This window comes from Heterodontus francisci, chromosome 1 (assembly GCF_036365525.1).
Source record: "Heterodontus francisci isolate sHetFra1 chromosome 1, sHetFra1.hap1, whole genome shotgun sequence".
NCBI lineage: Eukaryota > Metazoa > Chordata > Chondrichthyes > Heterodontiformes > Heterodontidae > Heterodontus > Heterodontus francisci.
The window spans coordinates 53,377,590-53,398,229 of NC_090371.1; the positions used below are offsets into that span (position 1 = coordinate 53,377,590).

The 20,640-nt window shown below is 43.0% G+C and overlaps 1 protein-coding gene across 1 annotated transcript in view; it reads left to right on the forward strand.

The window, feature by feature from the left end:
• dcc (DCC netrin 1 receptor) overlaps positions 1-20,640 on the forward strand; it is a 1,023,267-nt gene that overhangs the window by 884,025 nt on the left and 118,602 nt on the right. Inside the window, exons 18-20 of the mRNA XM_068054526.1 lie at positions 351-446; positions 13,508-13,683; positions 15,106-15,244. Of these exons, the coding sequence (XP_067910627.1) occupies positions 351-446; positions 13,508-13,683; positions 15,106-15,244 (411 nt within the window). The remainder of the gene's footprint in view (positions 1-350; positions 447-13,507; positions 13,684-15,105; positions 15,245-20,640) is intronic.

Sequence of the window (20,640 nt, forward strand, 5' to 3'; positions counted from 1 at the left end):
AATACAAATTATTCACAGCTATGATTTCATTAAAATTTTGTGGTACTTAAATAATAAGCTGTCTCAGTGATTAGCACGATTTCCTATTATATCCTGTGAATTTAATATTTTTGGTGAAATCTGGCAGTGACCTATATTAATTGGATTTAATTTTATAAATGGCTTCTAGTCTTTTGCTGCACTATAACAAATATAGAAATAGTACATATGTGCCTGTGTGGGAAAGAATTAGGACATACACTTTTTTAAACGTCAGCACCAAAGTCTCAGACTCTTTATTTAGCTCAATATCTTGCTATTAATAAGAAAAATGAGAAGCACTCAAGTTAATGCTGTGTTTTCTTTTGCAGAGCCAAGCTCCCATTATGTCATTTCTTTGAAGGCCTTTAACAACGCAGGGCAGGGGGTCCCTCTGTATGAGAGTGCCACCACCAGGGCATTGTCAGGTAGGTTATACTTGGATGGATAGAGGTGACATCTGCACTGCCTGTATTGATTATTCAAAAATGTTAGCCAGGCCTCGTTATGCAGTGTCCTAGAATATTCCCAGCAGAAATTTGTCATGAGATCTAGTGCATTTCCTCATATTCATGTGATTGGGAAATAATCTGTGATCCTTTATTTGGCCATTATTGTAGAATTTTAATATTTTAGATATATTGGCAAACTTTGAATCCTTGAAACTTTAAGAATCTGTGTGCTTGGGACCAGAGGGAATGGGAAATGGGGTAAAAACATGCTCATGGCTGGAAGGGAGAGAAAAAGCATAATATATACGTATCAAAACTTCATTATATGTTTCTACATTTATTTGCTGTGCATTTTCTCAAGACCTTACCTTAATAAGCTTTTAAATTGCTGAGGAACTAATTGTTTATCCTCAAATAAAGAAAATAGATTTGCTGTTTCAAAATCAAGAAAAATCATCCAGGCCTCAAAGAATTAAGAGATCTCTTGTGAAATGCTGACCATTTACTCACGATGGAATAAATTATCAGGATTACTTGGTCGAAATTCACTCTCATTACACCTGAAAGTGTTTAATATTAACATTGGGTTCAAATAATGGAAATTTGTTCTGTCTGTTCCTGTTGGTATCTTTAATTGAATCAGCACAAATTTCAACAAGATTTCAACTGAAGCAGCACTTATTTGAATGACAAGTTAGTTTTTGTTAAGCCTCAATTGAACTATAGAAGATTCCATTTGATAAATGAACTACTCTTTTGCTTTAGACATACATCAGATAAGCATTAGTTTATTACAGAGGCCTCAAATATCATTACCAATGAGGGAAAGTGTTCATTCCCATCTAACATATCGTTCCACATAAACCTACAGTCTCCCTATCACAGCATTTAATTGATTCATAGAAGATTCACTACCCTACCCAGAAGATCATTCCAAGGATTAATCTCTGTTATGTGAGGAAGCACTTCCAGAAATTGGGTGTGAATTGATCTTCTTCAAGTTTATATGAATATCCCCCTCAATCCAATTCCTTGAGATATTGTTCATGATTAACCTCTCTATTACAAATTGTACCTTATTACAAGGTTCCCCTCGTCCACCAGATTTCAAGGCTCAAGAATCTGAGTTTTCTAATGTTTTTCTCTCTTGAGATCAACCTACTGCTCCTTCCCTGCACCATTTGTTTCAGTAGGAAGATTCTGTATCTATTAATTCATATATTAAAGTTGGCCATCTCATGACCTTGATATTACTTTTAGTTCTCCCTTCTGTTCCCCTTTAAATCTTAATTCTTGTGCTCACTCATTTTTTCTTTTGATTTACACATGTGCCCTTTATTTCCTTGTCTTTTGTTTATTCCATTCCTTGGATAAGATGTTAAACCTGCCCTCTCAGGTTGACGTAAAAGATCTCAAGGTGTTATTTCAGAGAAGAGCAGAGGCATTCACTCGAGTCCTGACAAATATTTAGCCTTCAAACATGATCACTAAAATAAAAGCAAAATACTGCAGAGGCTGGAAATATGAAATAAAACCAAAAAGTGGTGGAAATACTCAGCAGGTCTGGCAACATCTGTGGAGAGAGAAGCAAAGTTAATGTTTCAGGTCAGTGACATTTCGTTAACTTTGCTTCTCTCTCCACTGATGCTGCCAGACCTGCTGAATATTTCCAGCACTTTTTGGTTTTATCACTAAAACATTATCTGGTCATTATCACATTGCTGTTTGTGAGGCCTTGCTTTGTGCAAATTAGCTGCCACCTTTCCCACACGACAGCAGTTCTTAAATTGGGTGTAAAATACTTTGAGGTCATGAAAGGTACTATATAAATGCAAGTTCTTTCTTTTCAGTTTATCCCATATTATGTTAACCTTCGCTCAAGTACCCTCATTATTAACTTATTTCAATGTTTTAGTTCCATTGATCATTCATTTGTTATTCCCTCAGAGTAAACTGGAAATGCTTGAAATATACAGCAGGTCACACAACACCTGTGGAGGGAGAAACAGATTTAACACTTTCAGCAAGTACAGAGGCAGCAAAGTGGAGTTAAGGCCACAATCAGATCAGCCATGATCAGATTGAATGGTGTAGCAGGTTTGAAGGGCCAAATGACCTACTCCTGCTCCTATGTTTTATGTTCTTAATCTCTCCTCATAATTTAACCCTTGGAATCCAGGTATCATTCTGGTAATCCTACGCTGCGAGACCAATATAACCTTCCTAAGGTGTGGTGCCCACAACTGCTCACTGTACCCCAAGTGTGACCTAACCAGACCTTTGTATATCTGAAATATGAATTCTGCCCTCTCTGCTCTAGTCCTCTGGATATGAAGGCCAGTATTGCATTAGCTTTTTGGATTATTTTCTGTACCTGTTCATGACATGTTAATTTTTTTTATTATTCTTTCATGGGGTGTGAGCATCCCTGGTTAGGCCAGCATTTGTTGCCCATTCCTAATTGCCCTTGAGAAGATGGTGGTGAGCTACTTTCTTGAACTGCTGCAGCCCATGTGGTGTTGATACACCCACAGTGCTGTTAGGAAGAGAGTTCTAGGTTTTTGACCCAACGACAGTGAAGGAACGGTGATATAGTTCCAAAGTTAGGACGGTGTATGACTTGAAGGGAAACTTACAGATGGTGGTGTTCCCAGGCATCTCCTGTCCTTGCACCTCTAGGTGATAGAGGTCACGGGTTTGGAAGTTGCTGTTAAAGGAACCTTGGCAAGTTGCTGCAGTGCATTTTATAGATGATACACACTGCTGCGACTGTGCACAGGTGGTGGAGGGAATGAATATTTGAGGTGGTGGATGTGGTGCTGATCAAGTGGGCTCCATTGTCCTGGATGATGTTGATCATCTTCATCTTGTTGAAGTTGCACTTATGCAGGCAAGTGGAGAGTATTCCAACGCACACCTGACTTGTGCCTTGTAGACGGTGGACAAGGCTTTGGGGAGTCAGGAGGTGAGTTGCTTGCACAGAGTTCCCGGCCTCTGACCTTCTCTTGTAGCTACAGTATTTATATGGCTGGTCCAGTTAAGTTTCTGGTCAATGGTAATCCCAAGGTTGTTGATGGTGGGGGATTCAGCGATGGTATGTTGAATGTCAAAGGGTGATGGTTCGATTTTTCTTGCTCGAGAGGGTCATTGCCTGGCACTTCTGTAGCACAAATGTCACTTGCCGTTTATCAGCCCAAGCCTGAAAGTTGTCCATGTCTTTCTGCATGCGGGCATGGACTGCTTCATTATTTGAGGAGTCGTGAATGGTACTGAACACTGTGCAATGATCAGCAATCCTCTGCACCTCTGACTGTACAATGGAGAGAAGGTCATTGTTGAAGCAGCTAAAGATGGGTGGGCCTAGGGCACTGCCCTGAGGAACTCCTGCAGCAATGCCCTGGGGCTGAGATGATTGGTCTCCAACAACCACAACCATCTTACTTTGTGCTCGGTAAGACTCCAGCCAGTGGAGAGTTTTCTCCCTGATTCCCATTGTCTTGAATTTTACTAGGGCTCCTTGGTGCCACATTCTGTCAAATGCTGCCTTGATATCAAGGGCAGTCATTCTCATCATGCATCTGGAATTCAACTCTTTTGTCCATGTTTGTACCAAGGCTGTCATGAGGTCCGGATCTCAGTGGCCCTGGCACAACCCAAACTGAGCATCGGTGAGCAAGTTATTAGTGAATTAGTGCCACTTGTTAGCACTGTCAATGACACCTTCCATCACTTTGCTTATGATTAAGAGTAGACTGATGCAGAGGTAATTGGGTGGATTGGATTTGTACTGCTTTTTGTGGACAGGGCATATCTGGTCAACTTTCCACATTGTCGCTAGATGCCAGAGTTGCAGCTGTACTGGAATAGCTTAATATTATGTGGAGTGAATCAAATTGTCCGAAAACTGACATCTCTGATGTTGGGGGGAGGCCCAGATGAATTATCCACTCAGCAGTTCTGGCTGAAGATGATTACAAATGCTTCAGCCTTGTCTTTCGCTCTGATGTGCTGGGATCCCCCATCATTGAGGATGGGGATATCTGTGGAGCCTCCTCCTCCTGTCAGCTGTTTAATTGTCCACCACCATTCACAACTGGATGTGACAGGACTGCAGAGCTTTGATCAGAATCGTTGGTTGTGGGTTGTGATGAAAGGTCACAGAACTGAAACGTTAACTCTGTTTCTCTCTCCACAGATGCTGCCTGACCTGCTGGGTATTTCCAGCACTTCCAGTTTTTATTTTTTAATTATTCAGCATTTCTGCCTTCCCTTACTTCAAGGAGCCCACATTGCTCCTGACCACCCTCTTTTTCCGACTGTAAAAGCTTTTGGTGTTGATTTTGTTACAAGTTTCATTTCATATTTCCTTTTTGTGGCTCTTGCTATCTGTTCTGTCACACTTTTCTGTGCTTTGTATCTTTCTCATTCACCAAGGCCTGTGCTTTTTCTTTGCATTTTTGTATGCTTATTTCTTTAGTTATATGTTGTCCCTTTAGTCGTCCATGGCTGTTTTAGCAGGTAGAGCTCTTGTCGCTAAAGTGTGTAAACTGATTCTGTATCACATTAAATTTGTTTTTTGGACACCTTCAACTGATGATCTGTCATTTTACACATTAACAAATTTGCCCAGTTTACAGTGGATAGTCTCTGTCTCATCACATTGAAATCAGTCTCACCTAAATCTAGAATCTTAGTAGCTGTTTCACGTTTCTCCCTTTCAAAAACTTTGTTGGGCGTTAACTTAATCTGGCTCATTACAACATCTAGTATGGCATGTCCCTTTGTTGACTCTAGGATATGTTGGACTGGAATTTACCAGCCTTCCAGGGATGAGCTGGGAGACTGAGGTTGGGAGGGGGCAACAAGTAGAGAGGGAAGGCAGGGGGTCAGGGTGGGACGGGTGGGGGGTGGAGTTCCCATCGCCTTCCCAACACCATGGAATTTTACCAAGGCTAGGCAAGGTCAAGGATCACCTACCTGCCCAGAGGCCAGCTAAGGTCCTTAAGTGGCCAATTAAGGGCCACCTAAGGGTCTATCCCACTGCCACTGGTATTTTACCAGTGGCATGGGGGCTCTCTGCCATGTGGGGAGTCCACCCAGTAAAGGCTGGTGGCCTCCCTTTGGGCTCAGGCCCCCTGTGGCCCACGGAGGGCCCTCCCCCCACCCCAGCAGCAAGGGCCACGACCCGCTGAAAGAACCCTCCCCCCCCCCCCCAGATTTCTTCAGAGAGCATGACCCCACTTACCTTAATTCCAGAGCCTCCTCCATGACTGCCGCTCCAGGCCTCCTACAGTACCAACAGTGGCGACCACTCCCGGTGGCTCAACTGGGATTGCTGAGCTGCCGGCCTTCTGATTGGCTGGCAGCTCTTGGGGTGGAATCTTGTCCCTTGAAGGGGATGGCATGCCCAACAGCAAGCAGTTAATTGCCTGCCCACCACTGAATTCAGTTGGGGTCCGACAAATGGCCGAGGCAGGATCGCCCCTGTTTGCTAGCCCGTTGCCAAGACCCTGGGCTGAGTTTTATCAGTCCCATGATGCCGTGGGTTGCGGCGGGAAGGCCCGTAAAATGTTAGCGGGTGCGGCCTGCCTCGACCCACGACGCCGAGAAGGTCCCGCCGGATATTAGTGGCGGGGCAAGGCCTTGGTGCGGTCCCCCCGCTGCTTGGTGGCGGGCCCTTCATTAAAATATTACAATGTGGATAATTGACATTCAAATTAACTTACCTGCCGATAGCGACCGTCCCATGCCGATTTTACAGCCCATCGGCCACGTCTCGCAAGCCTTCGGCACTTCGTTGTGGTTCCGAGACTAGACACTGTTGGGGAGGGGGAGGAATAAAATTATCAGGGCAGGAGGGGTGGGGGAGTGGGCAAAACTATACCTATTGGCTGTGGGGATGATGGGAAGGGGTTGAAGGGCAAAAGTGAAGAGGGGGAACGTTTGTGCGGGGAGTAAAATACATTACAAACACAACAGGCAGTAAACACACCATTGTGCGGGTTGGGAAATGGCCTGCATGTTTTTTTTTATTTGAAATAAACATTTTGCAAAACTGCTTTAAATATTAAAATTTTTCCTGAGGGCTTGGAGCCCTTTAAAAATGGCACCTGCACGGTGGTGCCAGATGCCGTTTCCGGGGACGCGGAGGCCACCACCTCTACATTATCGGGTGTGTCCACTCCGCTCCCTCCATTTAAATCATCCCCCGTGCGTAATATCACGGGGGTTGTGCGGCAGCACTTCCGTGTCAGAAGGCCGCCACGTTCACAGGGCACCACCGCAGAGCACAGCGCGCTGATAAGATTCAGTCCCCTGTCGCTGAAATAAAATTCTGCCCCTTGTTGCAGAAAACTATGCTGAACACACTCAAGAAATTCCCTACCATTCTGATATGTGCTTGTCCACTTATCTCAATCTTTGCCCCAAATTTTATGAGTGCACCGCAGTTCATGGTGTGCATCCTGCACGGATGCAGCGTCCCTAAGCCCCCGCAATATTTCTGAATTTGAGGAGGCCCCTTTATGTCATCGGGAGCGGCCACCGACTCCCCAGCAGCGGTATCCGGCACCATTTTAAAGGGCTTCAAGCTCTTCAGTACAATTTTAATATTTAAAGTGGTTGCATTGGGAAAGTTTATCAAATAAAAATTTGTGTGATGGAGGCCCTTCCCCAACTACCACCCCCCCCCACCCCCCCATGGTCATTTACGTGGCACCTAATGTCCTACAACACTTTATTCCCTTTCCGAAATCTCCCCCCCAACCTTCTGACATTTGGCCTCTAACCCCTTCCCACCATTCACACAACCAATAACATTTGTTTTCCCCGATTCCCCACCCCTGCCACCCTGAAAATTCTATTGCTTCCCCCTCCCCGCCAGGGTTCTCGCCTCGGAACTCTGTGTGCAGTTCCAAAGGCGCACGGAGCACGAACGGCAGCCGTAATATCTGTGTTGGACGGCCGCCGCCTGCAGCTAAGCTTATTTACATATGTTCCATGTTACTTTGCATATGCTGATCAAGGGCCCGCCGCCAGTAATATGTGGTGGCCCCATCTCGATGTCGCAGGTCGAGGCGGGCCTCTCCCTGCAGAATTTTGCTGCCCCCCCACGCCGTGACCCACGGCATCGAGGGGCCGGTAAAATTCAGCCCTTTATGTATTGTGGGTTGAACACACTGGAACTGGCTGAGTCTGGAGATAAGGAAGCACTGCTTGCATCTTTCCAGCCAACCTGCTTTCTTTGGATCAGGATTTTGTTGGGTCTTTCCCACCACCTTTTCTCTTTTTTATAACTTCTATCTTATATTTTGTTCACTCTCTTCTGTCATTCATTGCTCTTTTTCTCTCCTCATCAGACTCCTATTTGCTCTATTGAATATGCAGGAGCTGTTTCTTTCATGATTTCTCAAGTGAGTGTAGAACGTGTTGAATTTTTAATCTTCCATATGTATGTTTTTCCCATCCTTCAGTCTGTGCCCCAGGTGCTCAGGCTAGCAAAAATCTACTGATCTCAGATTTAAAATTATTAAATGAGCTAGCATCTACTGCATTTTGTGGGAGAGAGTTCCACATTTGCACCAAACTTTGTGTGAAGAAGTGTTTCCTAACTTTTCTGCCAAATGGCCTGGCTCTGATTTTCTGGTTCTATCCCCTTGTCGTAGTCTCCCCCACTAGCAGAAAAACTTTATCTCTACCCTATCGATTCCTTTCAAGGCCTTAAAAATTGCAAATAAATCACCCCCTATGTATCTATATTCTGGAGATTACAAGCCTTATTTGCATGATCTCTCCTCATAATCTAACCCCTGGAGCCCTGGTAACATTCCAGTGAATCTGTGCTGAACTCCTTTCAAGGACAATATATCCTTTCTAAGGTGCAGTTCTCAGAACTGTGCGCAATACTCCAAATGTAATCTAACCTGCTCTTTGTCGCAAAGCCTCCTCCCTTTTATATCATAACCCTTTGGTCTTATAAATGTTAACATTCTATTCACCTTTTTGATTTTATTGTGATACCTAACTACTATATTTTAGTGACCTGGACCCCTAAATCTCTTTTGATCTCCACTGTTCCTAGCTTTTCATAATCAAAAAAGTACTCAGATCTATTATTTTGTGGCCAGAAATGGATGACCTTATATTTACTTGTGTTGAAATTCATCTGCCACAATTTTGACCGCTCAAAGGCTTGAATTTTACGAGCGTGCCACAAATGGGGCGTGGGGCGGCACAGTGGCGCAGTGGTTAGCACCGCAGCCTCACAGCTCCAGCGACCCGGGTTCAATTCTGGGTACTGCCTGTGTGGAGTTTGCAAGTTCTCCCTGTGTCTGCGTGGGTTTCCTCCGGGTGCTCCGGTTTCCTCCCACATGCCAAAGACTTGCAGGTTGATAGGTTAATTGGCCATTATAAATTGCCCCTAGTATAGGTAGGTGGTAGGGGAAATATAGGGACAGGTGGGGGTGTGGTAGGAATATGGAATTAGTGTAGGATTAGTATAAATGGGTGGTTGATGGTCGGCACAGACTTGGTGGGCCGAAGGGCCTGTTTCAGTGCTGTATCTCTAAACTAAACTAAACTAAATCGCGGTGGGGCGCTCTGAAGTTGGCAGTCTGCCCGCACGGATCGCCTGTCGATGAGCCCCAGCACCATTTTTAAAGGGCTTCAAGCCCTTAACAGTAGTTTAACTTTTAAAGGCACATTGTAGGCAAATTAAAATTAAAAACTTTACCAAAAGATCTAGGCCCCTCTCCCACCCTCTCCAATAGCCATTTAATGTTATTTACACACTGGAAAACCTTTACTTCCTAATCATCAACTTTGCCCCCCAAACTGTGTAACTTTGCCCTTCAGCCACTTCCCACCACTCCCTCAGCCAATGGAAAGATTCTTCCCCATTTCCGCCCCCGGCCCTGAAAACTTCACTCTTCCCCCCCCTCCCCACCAGTGTCTCACCTCGGATCTCCGAATGGAGATCCAAGGTGGGGGACTTCCGACCACCGGCCGGAATATCAGCATGGGACAGCCACCGGACAAGGTAAGTTTATTTGCATGTGTTTTCATTCATTTTAATATTAAAATGAAGGCCCCGCCTTGGAGCATCAGAGGTGGGGGGGCCGGTGGGCCGCACCGAGGCTCGCCACCACCGATAAGATGCGGCAGGGCCTTCTCGCCGTCAGGAGTTGTGGCAGGCCTCTCCCAGAAGAATTTTCTGGGCCCCCCTGCCACGACCCCCAATGCCGGAGGGCTGGTAAAATTCAGCCCAAAGGGTGGAATTTTATGCTTTTCCCTGCACAGGTTTGGAGATGGGGAGAGCATAAAATCGGGTGGGATGGTGGTGGCTGCCACCATTCCACCTCCGCCGAAATTTAGTCCAGGGCAGAGGGCCTGTGAAAGGCCTTCCCACCCCGCCACCAGTTGAGGCCCATAACTGGGCAATTAACCCCCAGTTAAGGGTCTCTTCCCACCGCAGCTGTAATTACCCATGCGGCGGGCAGCCCTGTCGCCGCATGGGAAGCATGATAGGAAAAGCCATGTGTGCTGCTTCCCAGATCCAGGGTGTAGGGTTCCTAGTTAAAAGGCACATAGTGCCTGAACAAGGGACCTGACAGCGGGAACGGGGGCCCGCTGAGGGCCAACCCCCTGCCCTTGCTGCTGACCCCCTCCTCTACGAACCCCACACCCCACGAAACCCCTCCCATCCTGATCTACCTGAGGCCTGGCTCCAGCAATGCTCCTCAGCCTCCAGGACAGTCACCGCCAGCAGCAGCCACCGCCTCCGCGGTGGTACTGCAACTGCCAGCTTCTGATGGGCTGGCAGCTTTCCAAGGGTGTGACTTCCAGCAACAGGGTCCTAGATCCTATGGAAAGCCTGGCACTGTCCAATTAAGTGCCTGATTGGCACTAAATTCGGCGGGCATGTCAGAAAATAGGTGATGCGGGGATCTGGGCGTCAGTTTCTCCTGACGTCGAGGTCCGCAGCGTCAGCATAAAATTCCCCCCAGTATATCAATGTCTCTTTGTAATTTTATGCTCCTCCCTACACTACTTCCTATGTCACCAATCTTTGTATTATCAGCAAACTTGTGTTTTCTAAGTCATTAATAAATATAGCAAATAGTTGAGGGCCCAGCACAGATCCTTGAGAGATGCCACAAGTCACTTCCTTTCAATTTGAGTATATACTCATTGCTTCTACTCTGCCTGTCTTCTTCTGCCTAACCAGGTTAATCATTTGGCTACAATTCTATAAGCTTTAATTTTAGCTAACAGTCTCTTATGCGGAACCTTGCAAGTTCATATAAACTACTTTCATAGACATTCCCCTGTTAATTACTTTAGTTACTTCCTGAAAAAATTCAATTAGGTTTATTAGGCATGACCTACGCTTCACAAATTCATGTTGGCTGTCTCTAATCAGTTCAAATTTCTCTGAAGTGCTCAGTCACTCTGTCCTCAATGATTGATTCCAATAACTTCCCCACAACAGATTTTAGACTAATAGATCTATAATTTCCTGGTTTCTCTCTCTCATCTTTCTTAAGCTGTACAGATGAAGGCCTGTAGATCACAATCATATGTGTTCTTAGGCTTATATTGTTATCTCACTGTCATTTCAACAATGGACTTTTGGACGAGCTATTGGTAATTCTCAAAGGAGCCAAAGACAACTTTCTAAGAATTAATTAAGGCACTGTTCAGCTGCGACTTTATGTCAGACTTTGTCTAAAGCACTATGTTCAGAATTAAGGGCAAAATGGTCTTGAGACCTCGGGGGCCTCACTTTAACAAGTCTTGCTCCACTAGGAATGAGGTTTTGTATGGGAAGGAAAGACTGATCTTAAATACCTTTGAGAGTCGAATTGTCATCCTGGGAGTACTGGTAAGAGTATACATTTGTCAAACTTGAGACAGCAAACAAGCCTGGTAATTACTCTAGTGGGATTCTCTCTCACTACAGTTCACTGCACATGATGCCTGCTATCTGAAGTAATTCTGTACATTGAAAGTGATATAGACTACACTGGGTGAATATTTTGGGTCTTGAATAAATCTTCTCAATTGTTAAAGTTCACATCAGTCAAGCTCAAAGAACTGTCTGAGGTCCAACTCTGAACGTTTAAGAAAATATCAAAAGTCACCATGCTATTAGAATTGCTTGAGGATAGATGTCTGCTAAAAAGAGCCATAACTTGCATTCTATCTTCCAGTGGCAATCAGGACTTAAAACTTTCAGCCTTGGTGAAAAAAAGAGTATGGAGATGGTGTGGAATATAATTCCCGAAATTATTTAAAGTAAAATTATTTGTATTTAAATTATCTATCTTTAAATTTTCTTTAATCAATCATAAACAGATTGAAAGGAATAATCAAAAAAACAATGTTCTTTCCCCTTTAATAGGGTTATGGGGACATAAATCAATTTGCTGTAATTATTTAAATTCTGGAATTTTCAATATTTACCTACAACAAGACAATGTTTTCTTTTCATTTTATAAGATTTCCTTCAGTTTCTCCCTTTTCCCTAGACTTCTCTTTTCTTCCATCTGTAGGTAGTACTGTCCCACAGACAATATCCCAAACTGTGCTGGCAAGCCTCGCACAGTGATGCTTTCAATGGTCATTTTAGGAGATGAAGACAGTGGGCTGGATTTCAAGCAGCCCTCGACGTCGGGATCCGTGGCTGGGGTGGGAGGGAGGGGGGGCCTGAATATGGCCCCGGATGAGACCCGCCATGGACCTCAACGCCGGCAGGGCCCGATATTGCCGGTGGCGGGACCCCAATTTAAATAAATTAAACTAATTGCATTAATGAATCTCACGTCTCCTCCTGACATCCTGCCGCGATCTTCAGCCAGGCAGCCAGCACTGCCGCGCCTTCCGATCCCCATCCGAGGAAATGAGGCGAAACACTTGTGGGGCTGGGGGGGGGGAGACAAGTTTATCAATGCGGAGAATTGGGGGAGGGAATGGGGTCAAATTAGCATCATGGGTGTAGGGATGGTGGGAAGGGTTGAAGTTGAAAGTTTGTGCAGTTTGGGGGGGGGTGGGGCACAGGTCAGTTGGTAAAGGCAAGTGTTTTTGGGGGGGGGTGGGCAATTAATTAATTTAATTGCTATTAAGGGGGTGGGAGAGGGGCAAAAGATATGTTTTTATGTATTTAAATTCATTTCCCTTTAAATATTTAAATTTACCAGTAGGCTGACAGCCCTTTAAAAATGGCATCAGTGCCTGCGCACAGGCGGCTGACGCCATTGCCGGGGGAGGCCCGCCTCGGCTATTTAAATGAGCGACACGCTTGGAATTGCGGCGGCTCTTTGGCGTGCAGCCCGCGCAGGTGGGCTGCTATTTTTCTGCTTCTTAAATTCAGCCCAGTGTCACAGCTGAACTATCCCTTTGATTTGTCCCTCTTTTTCTTTCCAAGAGGAATCATCTGCTTCCTATTCCCCACAGCCAAGTTCAGAAACTCACTGCATTGAGAATTAAAAGTTTAAACCAAATTCCAACTGGTTCATTGCATATGTCAACATGCAAATGTACACACAACAGCTTGGTTCTCCCTCCAAGTTTTTTCACCTGTCAGGGCCCTCTGTTTTCCAGTCCTACTGGATTGGAGTGTGAAAAAAACCTAGATGTAAACTCACAGCCTAGCACTCTGTCAAGCGTGATATTATGCGCTGCAGACAAAGAAAACAAAACAACGCCAAGTAATTAGAACTAGCGGTAACATCAGCTTAATTTGATGAGAGATTACCCCATTATTCAGCTTAAAGGATGTGATTATTCATATGTTTGCTTATCCCTGTATAAATCTGCTTTCCTGACTGAATTAACATGAATTTTCTTTTATAATTTTCTCATATCATTTCATACCATTTTTATGCATTTCTCATTCCTTGAATTATTGCTGCCGTTTTTCTTCTTTTCTGCACCTTGATTCGATGCATAATTTGTTTGCTGCCATGACCCAGACCCTATTGACCCCTTAGATGTTGATTTGTTTCATTTGTTTGGTGATCTTCCTACCTCAATCCCAGATGCCTCCACCCCCATGCTACCACCTGTAGGTGTCCAAGCAGTTGCAGTCAGTCATGACTCTGTCAGGGTCAGCTGGGCAGATAACTCTGTGCCTAAAAACCAGAAGTTAACAACAGACGCCCGCTTTTATACGGTTCGATGGAGGACAAGCTACTCTGCCAGTGCCAAGTACAAGGTAACTGCTACTTTTTTATTATTTTAAAGAATAATCTGAAGCTTATGCTGAAGTTAAACTTGATTTATTCTTTTCTTAATGCTGTTTAATTCATTGAAATTTGTTTCCATTGTCAAAAAACGTATACGAGAAAGCCGGAGGTAGAGGCCTCTCCTCCTGATGCCTCAGTCGATGACTGCACTCCTAAGGCTGAAATTTATGAAGCGACATAAACAATGGTGGTCTGGCCATGTGGACTGCACGTTGCGGAGCCGCTGCAATATTCAGTGCAGCAGCTCATTTAAATGGCTAGGGTGGATCGCCCACCCCAGTGATGTGGAGGGGCCGGGCTAACCATCCCCAGCAATGGCGTCAGCAGCCTTTGCGCAGGCACTGACACCATTTTTAAAGGGCTTCAAACCCTTCCTGCTGGTCAGTCTAACGGCACCTTAAATGTGTCTAACCCCATATTGGGACAGGCAATATTCAAGTGCCCTGGTGGCTACCTAAAACACAGGGTAGACTTCATAACTATTTTAATGAGGGTCTAATGCCTGTTTATTTTCCAGTAAATTTGTTGCTGCTGAGCAAAGTCTGCTGATACTGAGTCTGCTCTGTTCAGCTTTTGGATCAGAATGCAAATGAATTTCAATTAAAATTAATTAATCCAGCCTAGCACAATCACAAAAATACTCCCTTTTAGAAAAAAATGAACTTTTAAATCCTACAATCATTTTGATTTTAAAGTTGACCAAGTTAATTATTGACAAGCATCAGTAAGACTGTCAAATATTCTGAAAAGCTAATAACAACTTCAGGTTTTTAGTACATAAAATTACTACTTTTAAGCAAACCCTCAAGGAACAAAGCCCAGAACTGCATTCCCATCACCAGGGTTGAAAAGAGGAGAAAAGATGTAGAAACAGAGATTTGATGAAGCCAAGTTTTAAAAATCTTTAAAATATGATGGAAAGAAAGCTAGGGAATTAAACAATTACAGCAGGGGATGGTACAACCATTCTTGATCCAAATGTAGTGAGGTTGCAGGAAGCAGACAGATTATGTAGGGCAGCTTCATTGTTTAAAACAATTTTTAATTAAATCATTAAATAAAAACAAAAAAACGATACCATACATTTTAGAAGGCTTTGTCACAGTGTCCTTCCTGAATTAGGTATATTTACTCCAAGGAGAATCCATTAGATTGTAAACCAAGCTTAGCGTAAAAGGAAAGTGAATACAAAATCTTTGGCGAATTCATAAAATGTTTAAGGCAACAATTTTCTTTGCTTAATCAAATCTGGGAAACCTAGCGCTTTGCACATCCTTAACTCACTGTGCATTTGCATTTAAGGTTGCTGAAATGAATTTTCTTTGGTGTATTCTACCTTTTCAATCTATAGTCAATAACTTGCCACTGTTTTCTGCCTTGCTATTGTCCAGTCTGTAGATGCAACGGCCTTGAGTCACACTGTCACAAGTCTTAAACCCAACACCATGTATGAGTTCTCTATCATGGTGACCAAAGGACGGAGGTCAAGCACATGGAGTATGACAGCACATGCTACAACATATGAAGCTGGTGAGTCATTGTAAACATTAAAACCAGCTATTTGCACCAGAGTAATCTAGGTGCTTGATTCTTCCCGAGTGCACAGGCAAATCTGAACTATGCAGTCAGACAGACAGATTTTTACATGTCTGCTTTAGGCTTAAATTGTTATAGGCCACATTTGTTCTGTAACAGCCAGTTAAGAAATGACACAGTGGCTAACAAAATGTTTCCCTTACTCATTTGTTCCAATTCTTCGAATTGATCCTTTGACTGACCAGCAGTGATCATACAGCAGCTCTTAGCTGGCGCTAAGTTCTTCATTCTTTGCAAATAATCTTCTGAAATGTTTCTTTTCTGTTTGTTAAATTCTTGTTGGGAGGTGATGGGTGATGCCAAGTCACTATACTACACAGTTTTAGAATCAGGGCCTGGGTACATGCTCAAAATATCCTACACAGTAACATCACTGATCTCAGTCAGAGTTGTACGGAAGAAGGACCAAATGAAGGTAAGATCCTTCCTGCATTAAATTTGAGTCACTCCAGAGTAACTCACGTAAGCTTCTTAGCTGCTACTCACAGAGCAGAATTCACAGGGAGGAAAGAACAGATTTCTTAGTGAGTGCCACTAAGAGGAGGATAAAGAAGAATAAATATGTAATTGAAGCAGTGGCAATAAAAAAAATTCTACTGTTGAGTTCATGTGTATTTCTATTCAATATTTTTAGATATTAAGGATTTGATAGAGAAAACAAAGAGAAACTATTTCCACTGGCAGGAGAGTCAGTAACCAGAGGACAGAGACATGGCAAGATGGAGAGAATTTTTTATGCAGCGAGTTGTTATGATCTGGAATTCACTGTCGAAGGATGGTAGAAGCAGATTCAATAGTAACTTTCAAAAGGGACTTACATATATACCTGATCAGGAAAAGAATTGCAGGAGAATGGGGAAACAGCAGAGAAGCGGAATGAATTGGATAGCTTCCAAAGAACCAGCACAGGCACGATGGGCCTTTCGTGCTGTAGGATTCTATGATATTTAAATATTTTCCACACTCTTCCTCTGATTTGTCCCTCTGCCATGCACCATCTTTGCCCAGGAGGGCAGGCAGGCAATCTGTGCCCAAACCTTAGCCAATGCTGCACCATAACGTAATTCAAAGAGGTGCACATGGGCACCTCATGATTTTACTTACCAATTTTCTCCTCTCTCCATCTGAAGTCATTGGCACTTTGTTGGGGTCTGGTTCCATAGCCGTTGGTCATCCTCCAGTACCTTATCCAAGTAGCTTTGTTCAAAATATTGACGTTTATAATGGCTATTAGTAGACTACTTAACCGCAGAGACTATCACAGCAGATCCAATCTGACTCAGATCTCACTCAAGGTCCACACAAGAACACAGGAAATAGGAACAGGAGTAGATTATATGGCCCATTGAGGCTGCTTTGTCATTCAACAGAATCATGGCTGATCTTTGGCTTCAATTCCATTTTCCCGCCTGCTCGCCGTATCCCTTGATTACCTGAGAGACCTAAAATCTACTTATCCCAGCCTTAAATGTATTCAACGATGGAGCATCCACAACCTTCTGGGGTACAGAATTTCAAAGATTCACAACTCTTTGAGTGAAGTAATTTCTCTTCATCTCAGTCCCAAATGATTGGCCCCTAATCCTGCAACTGTGTCCCCCTGTTTTAGATTCCTCGACCAGCAGAAACAATTTCTCAGTGTCTAACCTATCCAGCCCTTTCAGAATTTTACATGTTTCAATGTAAACTCTAAACTCCAGAGACTATAGGCCCAATTTACTTAGCCTCTCATCATAGGACACTCAACACTTACAACTTTCACACCTTTTAAAAAAATATTCTGCTTTTCTATTCTTACGACCAAAGTGAATAACTTCACACTTCCCTACATAATAGTCCCTCTGCCATCTTGTTGCCCACTCACTTAATCTATCTCTATCTCTTTGTAGACTCTGTGTCCTCTCCACAGCTTACCTACCTTTGTATTATCAGCAAACTTAGATACATTACCCTCTATCTCTTCATCTAAGTTATTAATACAGATTGTAAATAGCTGAGGCCCCAGCACTGATCCTTGCAGCACTCCACTATTCACTGCCTGCCAACTTGAAAATGACCCGTTTATGTACACTCATTGCTTCCTGTCTGTTAACCAATCATCTCTCCATGCTAATGTATTACCCCCAACTCCATGAGCCCTTATCTTGCCAATTAATCTTTTGTGTGGCACCTTATTGAATGCCTTTTGGAAATCCAGGTATACTACATCTACTGGTTCCCCTTTATCTACCCTACTAGTTACATCCTCAAAACACTCTAATAAATTTGTAAAACAGGATTTTCCTTTAGTAAAACCATGTTCTCTTGTTCTAATCATACTGTGCTTTTCTAAGTGCATTGTTAAGCCTTCCTTCATAATAGACTCCAGCATTTTCCCAATGACTGGTGTTAGGCTAACTGGCCTGCACTTCCTATTTTCTCTCTCCCTCTTTTCTTGAAAAGTGGTGTAACATTTGCCAACTTCCAATCTGATGGGACCATTCCTGAATCTAAGGAATTTTGGAAAATCACAGCTAGCGCAAACACTATCTCTGCAGCTATCTCTTTTAGAACTCTAGGATGTAGGCTATCAGGTCCTGGGCATTTGTTAATTATAGTCCCTTAAGTTTCTCCAATACTTTTTCTCTGCTGATATTAATTTCCTTAATTTCCTCACTCTTTTTAGCCCCCAGGTTACCATCTATTTCTGGTATGAAACTTGTGTCTTTTACAGTGAAGTCAAACACAAAATATTTGTTCAGTGGCTCTGCCATTTCCTCATTCCCCATAATAATTTCTCCTGTCTCTGCTTCTAAGGGACCAACATTTACTTTAGCTACTCTCTTCATTTTTATATACTGTTACAGTCAAGTGAGGAGTGATTGAAGGGCTTCCCACTTTTCCCTCTCCTAGTTAGACCACTGTTACGACCGAGGCGGGAGGCGTGCACTGTCTTTTCTAGTTCCACTTCTCCACAGGTCACAACATATATTTAAATGTTTACCCAGTACCGACACAGCCAATCATATACTTTATTTTTTATCCCAGAATAAAATACACCAATCAGGTTTCTTTAATAAACAACAAAATTATAACTTTATTATGAAACAAGACTTAACCAGTAATGAAGCAAAGCATTAACACACAGATTGAAATATGAAAGTTCCCTTTTAAAGTTCCTCGATTACACTCACACACACTGGAAAAATACAGCAATTACCTCTGCAGAGCTCTGTTACAAAAAAAAAACAAAAAAAGACTACTTTGGCCAAATACTTGCTAATACTTGAAAAAAAAAGATGTGGAAGGAAGTCAGTTGTCCCTTCTTTTTTGGTCTGGTGTCCGGGTTTATGGAGACGGGTCACTGGAATCGTTTCAGACACAGTCCATTCTGGAGATGTCAAGAATTATCCTAGTAGGTTTTCTAGGAGAAATGTGGCATCAGGGTTTTCTGCCAGCACACAGTTGAATCGAAGGATTTTCTTTCAACTTTTCAGGAGCTATGCAGCACCAGGGATTTTAGCTCTCCCACGTTGGACCATTGTATCATTTCTTCAAAGAGGTAGAGAAGGAGGTGAGCTGGGTGGTTTATTTTTTTTCCCTGGCAGGAAAATATCAACTGTCTTCAAGCAGTTCATACCCAACTACACTGAAAACAATATCCAAACTTAGAACAGTGAGTCGACCTCCTGACCTCTATAAACCTTGACATGTGGTCACCAAAGATTCTGTTGTTTACTGAGCCCAAAGCACATAACATCCAGCACAGGTGGCTTTTAAACCACATCTCAAGTGTCCCTTGGTTAAAAAAAACACATCCATGGAATCTTTTCAGTTTTGACACAAGTCCTCAAAATAAGCTTTATAAAAAGGAAACACTTTTGTAACACCGCCACAGGTTTAATTCTTTCTTAAAGTGGATGCCATGGCCAATTCAGTTGGTGTTTGATTACTTACTTGCTGTGATCATAACAAGGACAGGTTTTCTTGAGTTAACAAAGAAAGAGGTTAACTTTATTGTACCTAAACCAAACTAATAAAAATAATAAACAGCATGCCAACTTTCACTCACACACACACTCTGGAGGTTTACACACACACAAATAGGTTACAGAGTGGGGAAAGGTAGATTGGTTGAGTTAGAGTCTATAAAAAAGGTATACAGTCTGTGGATGTTGGCGATTCGGCTGGCTTCTAGCTGACTTTAGTGATCCTGAGACTTTTAGTTTGAAGAGGTAGATGACTGGGTCAGTGGGATTCTTGGAGATAGTGATGCAGATGATTTCCTCCAACGGGGTTTCTGATTGTAGCCAAAGTATGCAAAGGTGGTCAGTCAACAAGCAGGATTTGAAAGCTTTCAATCTGAAATGGAGAGAGAGAGAGGGGGGACTGCCACTTAAGGTCTGCACATGTCAGAGTCCAATTACTTTTCCTTTGCTGCAGAGAAAAAAACTGGTTAAAACCACAGATGGGGAGGGGCTTGTCAAATGACAATCACTAAGTCATTCAAACATAGCAGCCAGCAGTATTTCTTCTTTTCCTTTTTTATCACCTTTTTTGATGGCCCTTTGCTGGTTTCTAAAACACTCCTAGTCTTCAGACTTGCTCCTCTTTTTTTGCAACTTTGTAAGCCTCTTCTTTTAATCTAATACTATCCTTAGTGAGCCACAGATGGGTCTTTCTTGCTGAGTTTTTGTTTAGCAATGCAGTGTATATTTGTTGAACATTTTGAATTGTTTCTTTAAAGGTTTCCCACTGTTCATTTACCACCATACCTTTTAGTCTATTTACCCAATTTACCTTAGTCAGTTCTCCATCATACCGATATAATTGTCTTTGTTTAAGTTTAAGATTCTTGTCTGTGATTGGAGTATGTCACTTTCAAACTTAACATGGAATTCAATGGTATTATGATCACTATTTCCCAGTGGATCTTTTACTATGTCATTGCGAATTAACCCTGCTTCATTACACAATACTATATCAAAGATAGCTTTATCCCTAGTCAGCTCCACAATCTATTGCTTCAAGAAACTGTCCTCAAAACACTCTACAAACTCATCCTCTAGACCACTTTTGTCAATTTCCTTGTTCCAGTCCCAGGATGAAAGGTTGGAAAGGTTGGGTCTATATCCATTGGTGTTTAGAAGAATGAGGTGATCTTATTGAAACATATAAGATCCTGAGGGAACTTGACAGGGTAGATGCTGAAAGGATGTTTCCCCTTGTGGGAGAGACTTGAACTAGGGGACACAGTTTAAAAATAAGGGGTCACCCATTTCAGATGGAGATGAGGAGAAATATTTTCTCTCAGAGGGTTATGAGTCTTTGGAACTCTCTTCCCCACAGAG